Genomic DNA, 12,456 nt, shown 5'->3' on the forward strand with positions numbered 1-12,456 from the left:
CTCGTGTTTGCGTGGATTTCCTCTGGGCACCCTGGTTTCCTCTCACTGTCCAAAGACATGCTTCGAAGTGAATTGGAGACTCTAAACTTGCCCACGGAGTGCTTATGTGTCTGTGTATGTAAGAGAGGGTGTGTTTCACTGGTGCTGGTGCGTAGGTGAGTGACCCAGTGTAAGTAGTGTATCTAGCAGTGTAAGTCACCACGGTGAATAAGGTGTGTGGGCTGATAACACTACATAGTGTTCATTGGAAGTCGCTTTGGAGAGAAGGGTCTGCCAAATGAATCAGTATAACTGTGCGTTATCATCTCCATGGATACGCAAAGATGTCAAAGGGGTTGATGCCGCACTAAGCTCGTTCCCCCGTACAGAAGCGGCATGTGAACGACACGCTCAAGTACACGAAGCGGGGAGAAAACTATTTTGCATCGCAAATGGAATTTAGCCCAGGAGCTGTGCAGAGGTGGAATTAAACTGGCTTCCATTAGCCACTGGGAAGGTGGCGTGTCAGTCAGTCGGGGTGAAACCACTTCATGGGCGCCTCCTACACGCCCGACACGTGCCTGCAGGTTGTTAGTTGAAAGTGAATCCCTCGCGACACGTGACGCGCTCTTGAGATAAAGACAACAAAAGGGCCGAGAGGGGGGCGTACGGCCGGTGCGAACGCGCTCCAGTCTGGGGTTGCTTTACACGACCTCTGAACGTGACACCGAGTTAAACTGGGGGGAAATAAGGCTAAAAAAAAAAAAAAAAAAAAAAAAAAAACTCTCATAAGCTGGTGTGCTATGGATTCTTGGAGTTCGGACCTGCAGGCAGAACGTTTGCTGGTTTTATTTTGCAGCAGAGAATAAACACGAAACAATCAGCGATAACGGCTAAACACGACGGCCACAAACGAACAGAAAGAGAACAGAGCGCCCAACGACTCTGTGCACTACATTACAACGAACGCTGCCATCCTCTCCCCCTTGTTACAAGATGCCAGTTACACTTAACAGACACGTTTTTTTTTATATAAATATACATAATTATACATATAGACAAAATAGCTTTATGCACATATAAAGCATATATTTATGAGTTATCTTTTTATTTATCTTTTCATTTTGATGACCCCTTCAGAAGATTTTCAAGTCCGTTTCCTATTTTATTTTTTTTTTACCAGTGAGACCTTGTATGCATATGGCTTAAATTCACTGGCCAGCTTTAAATCAAACATCTCTGTTATTGTGGACAGACGTTGTTCTAAGGGAGTAACTTCGTTGCGTGATTCTGGGATTTCAACTCGAGCCGACGTCGGACGAAAAACCGCATTCGCGTCTAAGGAACAGGTCAAAACAAATATATGCGGTATTTTTGGGACGTAAAATGGTTCTCTCTTGCGGTCTACTAGTGTAAAAAAAGGACAATTACATACTGGATCTGTTCAGATACGAACGCTACCAACGAACGTAAACGCTCCAGGGACGTTACGCTGTTTCCTCAAGTTACAAATGGCCGAGTCATGAATTTTCAAAGATGCAAACATTTTTCCAAAAAAAATTGCATATTTTCTTCACTTTCTTCTGTTTTAGAAAATTTCAGTTTGTATCACTGTCAATTTTGGCAAATCCACCTTCCGATATTGCTCATTTTAACTGAGTTAAAATAATATTCGAAAACAAATATTAGTACTTTTTAAATGTATCAGTCAGAGGGATAAAAATATTGACACTTTTTTTTTTCTTTAAAACATACTTCTGTGAATTCTTCTTGCAAACTATTTTAGAAACTCTTATTGTAGCAAGTACCTGAGGTAAAATAGTTTGATTTGCCTAAGACACTATATCCGAACACCAGTGAGCGTGAAGTCGCGCGACGTTTCGCCCGGACTTCACGCGTGTCTGCGCCAGCAGAGGGCAGTGACAGCTCTCCTTCGCCCGAAGTTTCCCTGAGTCCGGTCAGACTCCCGCACGTTTCACAGCCGAGCGATCCGCGGCACGCTTTACTCAGACACGCACCACACCATGGACAATCTTTGGAAATGCTAGATGCATAGTTTTGCCGCAGCAGCACGGAAAGCGAATAAACCAGGTGAGGGATGTAAACATTAAGCAACAGCATGTATCCGTAAAGACCAGTCACCTCGCCGCCTCTTCTGAAACGGTTTGTGGGTTGCCGGGGGAGGCGCCCGCGCTTCGCCGCCCTGAGCCGAGAGCCGAGAGCCGCGGGCCTCTCTCGCACCCTGACCTCACGCGATGCCGACAGCGAACACCAGAGCGACCCGCTCTGTCCTAACCCCGGCGTTGGGGGCTGAGCACCGCAAACATCCTGCTTTCCTTCCTAGGAGCAGAACTTCCACAAGCCATCGCTTCGGCCGCTACCTACCCCGACAGAAGCTACGTACTGCATCAGTCAAAAGTTTGAGCGCGCCAGCCGGAAACCGGTTTCTTCCTTGAGGCGTTTGGTCGCTAAGTTTCAGCAGGAAAGCAAGCGACGTGTCTTCCCAGCTCTCCCGCGGCAGTTTCCAGAGGCTCAGGACACTGGTGCGTGGCCTGGCCTTCGCTCTTCTGTCCAGTTCATCCCGCACAGGTCTTGCCCAGGTGCACCCAAACTTCTGACTGATGCCGACTGTAAACGCAACTCTCGATTGGCAAGAAGGTATCCAGTTAAATATACCGTCAATACTGTTTATGGTCATGATGTAACTTGTAACAAGTTACAGTGTAGCAAGGCTTCCGTGTGCGACACACTGCGCTGTGTGGACGCAGCGAACACCACAGACAGACGGAGGAGTACAGAGGTTAGAGGTCACAGCATGAGAGTCTATTGAGGTACCGTGGAGTTCCGGGTTTGCGGAGCGAAAGGAAATGAATCTGCTCCCAAACACATGTGGGAAGGAGCTCATGATTAAAGGGCAGAGAAAGTGCATGTCTGAATGTCAAAAATCCCGCGACCAACGGGCAGTCGGGACGGTACGCCTCCCTGAGGCTGGGCTCGTCAGCGGCACAATTAAGCTTCAGGGTCCGTCCCGGAGGTCTGCAACCGGACTCCGCGCCCGACGCCAGCTAGTGGGCAGCAAGGGATTAAGCAACTGAAACCCTGCAGAAACACTCAGTGTGATGGACAGGTGAGACACACCAGTCCGAGCCAGAGACGCCCTCACCTGTACACTCCCTGTAAATAACACGATTGTCCAAATACTTAACATCCTATGCTGAACTTGGGATCACTGCATATATTTCCAAATATACCTAGGCAATATAGCTGCTCTATTCCGTATCATCTTTTTTACTCTGTAAAAAAGGGCCTAAAACATTCTAATTTGCTTCCTCTGTCGGCCATATTTTAATCCCTTGTTCTCGTTTTATTTTCCAAGAGCTATACAATTATATATCTATTTATTTATACAATGTAAAAAACAGACCCAAAGACATAACGAACTCCTTTGAAACACATGAAAAATGATAAGAGAGATCCAGCGTGTCTTTTTCAGATGATATCGTGAAACAGTCCGCCTTTACACCTATGCGAACGAGGGCTGGGGGAGAATGCGGCCGGTACCACCTTAAGTCATTTGGTGTGGCGCTTCCAGCATCTCCATGAGAAAGGTGTCGATGGGCGTGTCACCGATCAGCTTGAAGAAGAAAAGGTGTTCCAGACATTTCAGGCCAATGGAGCGCAGGGCAGGAAGCCGCAGCAGAAGTTTGGCAAACCTGAGCCCGGTGGGACACACAGGTTAAGAAGTTATAATCAAACAGCAGAACGGGGAATGACCACACATGACCTCTGTACAACACAGCTCACTTCTGCCTGATAAAAACAGAAATAAATCCTGCCAAAAGTAAATTTTGCATTTAATTAAATTAACTTCTTATCTCTTCTCTACTGAAAAAAATATGTCTGGTAGCAGTGCCCATTGTTTCCCCTCCAAATTAGGTCTGTTTCTGAAAAATGCAAAAATATAAATTAGATATACAACTCTATACTAATAACAATTTGTCTTAAGACAAAATTTTAATATTTTACGTACACGTTGCCTTTTAGTCTTGTATTAACCTATCCTTGTAATTTGTATCAACTAAATAAAGAATAATAAAAGGGTAAGTTCTTAAGTTTTATATCTGTATAAAAAGTAACGTATGTTTTGAATTCATGCAACAGGTCACAAAGTATGTTAAAAGAGAGACAGGACACGGAGTCACACACCTTCCAGGCTGGTCTGGATACTTGTGTTTGCAGTAGGCCTCTAGTGAAGCGTATACCTTCTCCCTCAGTGCTTCTACCTCTCCGGGGTTCGATAGACCTTTAGAGTCTAGGCATGACAGGAACATGAAAGTCAAGACTTTCACAATGCTTCAGCTAAAAAAGCTATCAAATTGCGCAGTGAATATGGTGTGTAGCTACAACGATGCGAGAAAGAAAGGAGCCCCTCTTTTAATTTTGTGTTTCTACATACCAGGGCAAAAATGAGAATTGTGCGGTCCTCTCCATGTTCTATGATCAGTCAGATCTAGGCTCACATAACAGACTTTCACTATGTCATTATTCGTTCAACAAAAAACCAAAATGCCGAAACCACGTGGGGAAAAATAAAGGGAAACCTTACTAACCGCACGTGGCGCAAGCAGGCGTCTAAGCGAACTCAGCCAATCGGTCGTGTGACCGACCCCATAATAGCAGAACTTCTGACAGTTTGGAGGTCTGGAGCATTCAGGTGCGTGTTAACACCATGTCAAGGAACAAAATGCATCAGCAATGAGCTCACAGAAGTTGTTGCTGCTGTGCTCATCAATCTGGGAAGGGTTATAAGGCTATTTCCAAACAGTTTGAAATGCATCATTCTGCGGTGAGAAGGATTGTTCACGAATGAAGAACACTGAAGACAGGTGCCAGTCTTCCCAGGAATGTGTTTCCCAGCAAATTCACCCCAAGGTCAGACAGTATAATGCTCAGAGAAATCGCAAAGAAACCAAAAGCTACACCGAGGGGTCTACGCCTACAGGGCTCAGTTAACGTCTTCAATGACAGCACAATCAGTACAGTACAGAAAAAGACTGAATAAGTATGGCTTTCATGCAGGGATAGCCAGGGGAAGGCTCCGTCTCTCAAAAAGGACATGGCATAGCTTAGGTTTGCATAGTTGCAAAGTTGCATCTGAACAAATGATTTCTGGAACTATCTTTTGAACAGAAAGGAGCAAGGCTCCTGAATCATATGCTGTACTTACTTTTTCACATTTGGCTTTTGCATGTTGGCTTATTTCCTGTTCGATAAATGACAGCAGAATCTATTAAGTGGTGTTTCTCACCTGATATTACATTTACCTTATTTTAGGACCTGGTAAGGACCAGGGTTTCTTTTTTATTTTTTAAGCATCCTCATCTAAAAAAAAAAAAAGCATAAAACGGATCAAGGGTGTACTTTCTTTTTGACATGACTGTACCAACAAGACACATTATGTCCGAACAGTCTTTGTTATGTTGTTCATTTTGTTAGATGAGCAGCCGCAGTTGCTCCGACATAACAACTAATAACTTTTTAAATAGTAATGATTTTTTTTCCCATGACTGGCCCTCCTTTCTCACGCTGATGATGGTGTACAGGAATGTGTAAACGCGGCCACGTATACTGGCACACAGCGCCCGCACCAAGGGCAGGGAGCTGTAGCTGGGTCCTACTCAAGCCTCCCTTCTAGGCTTGCATCTCAGAGAGGGCACTTTGTCACTGCTCATTATTTCCTCAACAAATGCCCTTATCCATGACACACGCTCAACACAAACACTGTGCCACTTGGAGTAAATAACGAATACCATGTATGAAAAACATCAGGGTTGGGTGTGAGCTAAAGAAGAAAACATAAGAAATGCAGTAAGTTGCACAAAAGAATGCGCGAGGGAACTTGGCCTACGGAAGGAGAGTCGCAGACACGCTCAGGAGCGCTACAGTATGGTACCCGTGAGGTGCCGAGACGGTGCCCCGTTGTGGAAATGCTCGACTGTTTGTGTGTGGGAGACAGAGGAGACGCTAAACACAGTGGACAGCTCGAGCACTCTCGGGCGCAGAGCTGTGCACTACCATTAGACTGCCTTAACACAAACAAGGCCAAATGACATGCAAAACAGCTCCTGGATGCCTCATGAATATATATAAATGTTTCTCACCTAAAGCAAAGAAGGAAATTAGTAGTCAGACACAGTATTCGTGAGGTGGAAACGTATAATCCAGAGGGGTGCAGGGGAGAGGGGATATGTCTCGGCTTACATCTGAATTACAATAGAGTAAGAGGCACAATTTGTGCGTGCGAATGCGACCAAAACAAAAGCAGCCCTGTGGACGGCCGAAAACAGCTTATCTGGTATTAAAATATCCTTTGAATGAAGCTCATTCAAAATCAATTCCTCACAAAAAGTGTGATCAAACGGTGTCGAAGAGAGGCGCCCATCTTCCACGAACACGCATCACATAACAAGCAGTACCCTGCGCGGCCCTCTCCACCCTGCCCCGCTGCTCCTCAGCCCACGCCAGCGGGACCCATTAAACGAAAAGCACTCATTTTCTCCAGCAGGGTGTGGAGAAGTACATAACAGCGGCATAACAACATTAACGTGTTATATTTAACTAATCAAGATGTGGAAGGCAGTCACGAGAATCACACCCTCTCAGTCTTTTGCAGACCTCTCTCTACTGAGTTGTCCATCTGGTTCAGGATGGTTAGAAGCAGAAGGGCATTTAAGGTAAGGTTATTTGAGGGCAGCAGGGTGGTCATGGGCTAACCTGACCAGCTTTATGAGCAAATAAAGTAATGGGGATGACCCGGTAGGTGGAGTACCTGGATTGAAGAGGACAATGGCACGAAGGCAGCCGAGTTCCGTCTTGTCCATCTGCATGTCTCTCATCTTGGACACCAACTCCGTCAAAACTCTACAGCAGCCAGCATTAGGGGAAAAAAACAGCAAGTAATGGGAGAAGGAAGGAAATATTGCCGTTGCTTCAGCACAAACCACACATACACACATTTTCAGAACCACTCGTCCCACACGGGGAACCGGAGCCTACCCGGCAACACAGGACGTGAGGCTGGAGGGGACACACCCAGGACGGGACGCCAGTCGTCGCAAGGCACCCAAGCGGGACTCGAACCTCAGACCCACCGGAGAGCAGGACCCGGTCCAACCCACTGCGCCACTGCGCCACCGTGCCCCCTCAGCACAAACCCTTTCTTAATAATTTATAATGTGTCAACAGCCTAAAATGTAACTTGGTTATACATGTACTTGTCTGACACCACAACAGCAGTGCAGAGCAAACTGAAGTGACTCTTACATGTAATTAGCACATTTATACTGCAGACAAACACAGACAATGGCAGTGTGCTCCTTCTCGGCTGGAGAACAAGCATGGACACAAAATACAGGAAACGAGAGTGAAAATGGCACCTGCTACATCCTGACAACTACAATTACACAGCAGAAATCAGAACAACCAGTGTTGTTTCCACCTGTGATGATCCAAAAAAAGAACTTCCCAGGACCTTTAAATTTATAGTGAAATACCTACAGCATAAGATGACAACTACAGAAGAACTAAAAAGGCACGCACTCAACCCATGAAGGTTTATCTGGACCAGATATGTTTTTCAGATCCTAATTAGTTTTTTATTCTGGTCATCACAATAATTGCATAATAACATTTATGTGTTACATTTAGCAAATCAGCACATGGAAAGCAGTGTTTCTATATGCGTGACTGACTTTGTGAACATGTTGATTTGTAACATACTAGCTTATGCTTTGAAGTTTGTGTTAACAATGGTAAAGATACTTTTTCACATCTTAGGATTGTAACAGACTTTTTATTGCTTAAGCCATGACTTCTTCCACATTTATATTCATTTAGCAGACACTTTACTCCAAAGCAACTTCTAATGGATACTATGTAGTGTTATGAGCCCACACACCTTATTCACCAAGGTGTCTTACACTGCTAGATACACTACTTACACTGGGTCACCAATCCATACATCAGTAGAACAGACACACTTTCTCTGTCACTTGCACACTATGAGGGCCCTGAACAGCATATCTTTGGACTGTGGGAGAAAACCAGAGCACACAGAGGAAACCCACACAGACATGGGGAGAACATGCAAACTCCACACAAACTAAGCGGGCTTGGAACCCACGTCCTGTCGCACCACTCAGGCGCACTGAGAAAGCAGCGCTACTCGCCGTGCCGCCACAAGTGGACTGGCACCCTCTCCATGGTGTCTGCCACCTTATGCCCTATGCTTCCGGGATAGGGCCAGGACCACTGTGACCTTGTACTGGACAAGTTACTTAAGGACTGATAATTTCTATTCAAAACCTTACAGCATGTAAATGAAAATAGGCAGACTCAAGTGTTACGTTTTTCACAGCCACTAATACTGAACTGCATACATGGATATTTGCAGGATTGCAAAACACTGTACGGCAATTAAGATTTATAATGCTACAAATTATGAGTCAGCTGCCTTCAGGTGTGTCACTATGACAGGTGCAGGAGATATTCACTTTACCCTGCTCACATGTTCAATTCTCACGTGAGCGACTGAACTAATTAACATGCCAATTACTGGCTAACGACACACCACAAGGTAGCATTTGCAATGAAAAGAATTAAATTCATAATTATGCACCATATACGACGGTAAATAAGCACAAAGAACGTCCAAACAGAAAGACACAATAGCAAGTACTTGTTCGAAAAGAGGAAAAAAAAACAAACACCGAGCTAACACTATCCATCAAGCCAAAAGACACTATGAAGGGTCAATGAAAATACCGTCTGAAGACCGGACCTCGTTCAAATGCAGTTCCTCTCTGGGCGCACAAACACATTTTCTCAAAATCCCTCCTGTATCTGCTTTTAAAGCAACGTCTTGTTAAATAGCTCTTTTTCGGCTGTGGGGGACACCGTTTTATTTCCCAGACTCAACAACAGTTCACAGCAGTTAAGGCCAAACCAGAGAGGTTTTTAATGAAACATATCTGAACTCAACCATCAGCTCCTGCTTGTCCTACCGCTATGACTTCACTGACATTCTTATAACCCCCAAGTCTGTGTCACTGAAAGCCTCTCAGAGGGAAGCTTATTCTATTTGACTAATTAAATTTGTCCTGAAGAACAGGCAGAACATGCAGAGTGAAATTACTGAGTCTTTAAGGTCTTCTTCTGTTCATCATCTCTAATAGCTGTAACATGGCATCTCACAGCAGATGGGATAAAGAAACATTACCACACTTCTACATCTTAATACTTCTCCCTTCAGTCCAAGTGTGCAATCCATCAGCTGAAACGTGAAGGAAAAACCTTCACATCAATCAGCCAAGCTCCTTATGAAGGTCAGAACATGGACACAATCAATCCATTACAGCTCTGAGCTGGTGTGAAGAGGCAACGGAAAGGAGAAAATGCCTTGTTCTAGCAGTCTGTGCTAAACTCATGTGTCCGCTGAAGGGACTAAACACACTGTATGTAACGAAACACGTCTGGGAAGCTCACCTGTCAAAGATGGCGCCGACTCCCGCGCTGTGGGCACTGTTGCGATGGACGTGAAGGCCAGTGGCCAACAAGATGCCATCCTTCACTGCTATTGAGCGGTGTGAGAATGACGCGATGAGAAGTTCATTCCAGCCTGGGGGAGACAGTGGAGACACAGGGAGTTGGACACTAACCATTAAGGGGCTTAACGAGAGAAAATCCTGAAAGGAACTATATGATTGTACCTTTGAGTGTTTAATGTGCAGTATGTCCTGAAGAATACCCAGGTGATAATGTAAAAACTGAAGACTTCACTACACAAACAATAGAAATAATTATAAATGATACGCAGCTGGTAAAACGAGTCGCTGGCGTTTTTAAGATGGTGGCGTTTCATGGATGGCCTAGTTGCGGCGAGAAGCAGCTGGATGAAGGGACAGAGCTGCTCGCCATGCTTTGCCTAGCAACACCCCCTTTCCCCCAGAGTTCTGTCAGACTCCTTGGATGCTTTCATCTGTGAGACAGCAGAACTAAACCAGTTAATAGAGCCTGAGAGCTTTGGAGAATGCAATGGCAGATGGAAACCTTTCATGATGTTACATTTGGAGAGGATATTTTAATCGCTAATGTTTTCATTTTAAAGGCAAAAAAAATGACAGAAAAGAAACACAATTAGCTCAGCCTCTTAACCAAGGATCTTAAACTCCATTTTCAGAGATTATCGATATAGATTTAAACAACTTAATCTGCTCTGAAAAATCAAAAATAATTTTCTCTCTGTTAGGAAAACAACAGGAAAAATTTGAATTCAGAGCCCAGAATCCAATTATGGGGAATTTTATTATTGTGTCTTTATACATTTTTTGCAGAAAGGGGGGTTTTCATATTCATTCAGACTTTTCCACTATCTTCCATTATCTTACAAACACAACTAGTTAGACAAGCAGCCTTGATAATCTTTAAATGATAAAGTCTTCTAAGATAGGATCATTTCCTCAAAAAGAAAAAAAAAAAAAAAAACCAAAAAGTTGTGAATGCCAGATAGAACAGACTAGGTATCTATCTGCTTTGAGGTTAAGACCATCTTTTAGAATAACTTTTGACCTTGAACTGTAGTAACCAATCAAGAACAGAGACTGCACAATACTTTGTGAGGAATACATCAAATTAACTCTACCAACGTGAACATGAAAAAAGACTAGAAAAAAAGAAACTATTTCACACAATGACATTTTCACCAGTGTTGTCTTAAGGTATCACTGGTATTGAGTATTTTATTTAAAAGTTAAATTGTAATTGACTGTACCGTATGCAATTACCTTAAAAAATCATGACTTAAGTGAGGTGGAAGGGATGATGCTGGTCGGGGTGTGTTGACGAGCTCTGTGGAGCTAAATAGTGTGATGTGAGTTGCCTTCAGTTGGACAGCTTTCTATGTGTCTTGAGTGTGCAGAGCAGTCCATCAAAACCATTTATTCTCTGTCCCACGCAGATGGTTCTGTTCTCTTAGTTTGCTTCATCACACCAGGGAGTTGGGGTCATATGAGGGAAGCATTAAAGAAGCAAACAAAATCGCTCTGAAGACCCTTTCATCTAATCGCAAAATTTTGCACTTCATGAACTCATATGCCTGGATATTTTCTTGAGGAGGTTCAGGGTCAAGGAAAAAGGTGAAAATGAAATCTCTTGGTTGAAAATGCTGTAATCCCTTCATCGCAACGAACCACCGCGAACACACAATGCAGTGAGATATTTCACTATTTTAGATTATGTACCAATAACATCAATGTTCTTTTGAATCAATGGAAGTTATGAATGAATGTTGTGTAAGGGTACTTCAGCAACACAGCAATGCTTACTTGTAAATGTACACTGTACCACTGTGACACAAAATCAGATGAGGTACGTTGTGTTACCATGGCAACATATGCTCAAGGTAACGACTCCGTTTTTTGAACTGAGGTAACTATGCAACCATAGTACTGGCATTTATTATCTGAAGGACACATCACTTATGTGACAAAGTCCATATTTTTACACAGCAATTATGGAGCACTCAGAGAGTGTTTTTTTCCCTGTTGAATAAAATAATCAACAAAACATGAATGTACTTTTGAGTTTCAGTGAGTTTGTTTAAAAGGCTATCTGCAGCAGGTTTGGCAAGCAGAGTGTTACACAGCTCCCCTAACAAGTGTGACAGAGGTTGTCACACTGCTACTGGTATAAGAAAGAAAATGTCTCATTTTGTACCTGGCCTTCCAAACACTTGTGTGGACACAGAGGTGGCAGCGAATGAAGGATGTATCTTTCGGGAGATGGGATTTGTGTACCTGCTCGAAGGAGAATAACCTGATCGTCAAGGGGCAACTCGGAGAAGTGCGGGATCCTTTTGGCCCATTCGACCAGGGTGAACAGCTGCTTGTCTGCGGCTTGGCAGATGTTGGTGACAGGGTCGTTGGGCTGCATGGACAGACACGAGTGTAGAAGCAGGCCATCAATAGCGTCACAGGACAGTGAATTGCATTCCAGGCCAGAGACATGGTTTGTGGCATCCTAATACACTTTGTTGACTGACGTGATCTATCCTGTTACATTAATTCCTAAAAATGTGAATTAAGTTAATACAATATAAGGGAAAAGGAACACACTGTGAGTCATTTGGCAGTTATTTCCTTTCTATTCAAAAAGGATAATTATTTTTTTTTCCACTTAAACGACTTAAATTTTTACATTTTATCTCTGAAAATCCTGAAAAAGAAAAATACTTTATAAAAGATTCTACTGTCAATTAGACAAATTGAAGAAACGCAGCATAACAGATTAAAGTGCCCAAACAAAATCTTTTTAATGACAGATGTGGGTTTTACCCTTTAATGAGAATTTCAGATAAAACACAAAGGCACGAGAACTGCTGTTGAGCAAACACACAAACTTTAATACCGGCACTATGGAAAG

The 12,456-nt window shown here is 43.6% G+C and overlaps 1 protein-coding gene across 3 annotated transcripts in view; it reads right to left on the reverse strand.

The window, feature by feature from the left end:
• Nucleotides 1–202: 202 nt before the first annotated feature.
• LOC108938562 (retinoic acid receptor RXR-alpha-A) overlaps nt 203–12,456 on the reverse strand; it is a 95,940-nt gene continuing 83,686 nt past the window's right edge. For all 3 annotated transcript variants that reach the window (XM_018759188.2, XM_018759187.2, XM_018759186.2), the window contains 5 exons: nt 11,832–11,961; nt 9,523–9,655; nt 6,809–6,900; nt 4,186–4,291; nt 203–3,692 (listed from right to left, as the gene is read on the reverse strand). In XM_018759188.2, coding sequence (XP_018614704.1) covers nt 3,545–3,692; nt 4,186–4,291; nt 6,809–6,900; nt 9,523–9,655; nt 11,832–11,961 — 609 coding nt within the window. In that variant the 3' untranslated portion in view covers nt 203–3,544. The remainder of the gene's footprint in view (nt 3,693–4,185; nt 4,292–6,808; nt 6,901–9,522; nt 9,656–11,831; nt 11,962–12,456) is intronic.

Source organism: Scleropages formosus, chromosome 17 (assembly GCF_900964775.1).
Source record: "Scleropages formosus chromosome 17, fSclFor1.1, whole genome shotgun sequence".
In the NCBI taxonomy this organism is placed as follows: Eukaryota; Metazoa; Chordata; class Actinopteri; order Osteoglossiformes; family Osteoglossidae; genus Scleropages; species Scleropages formosus.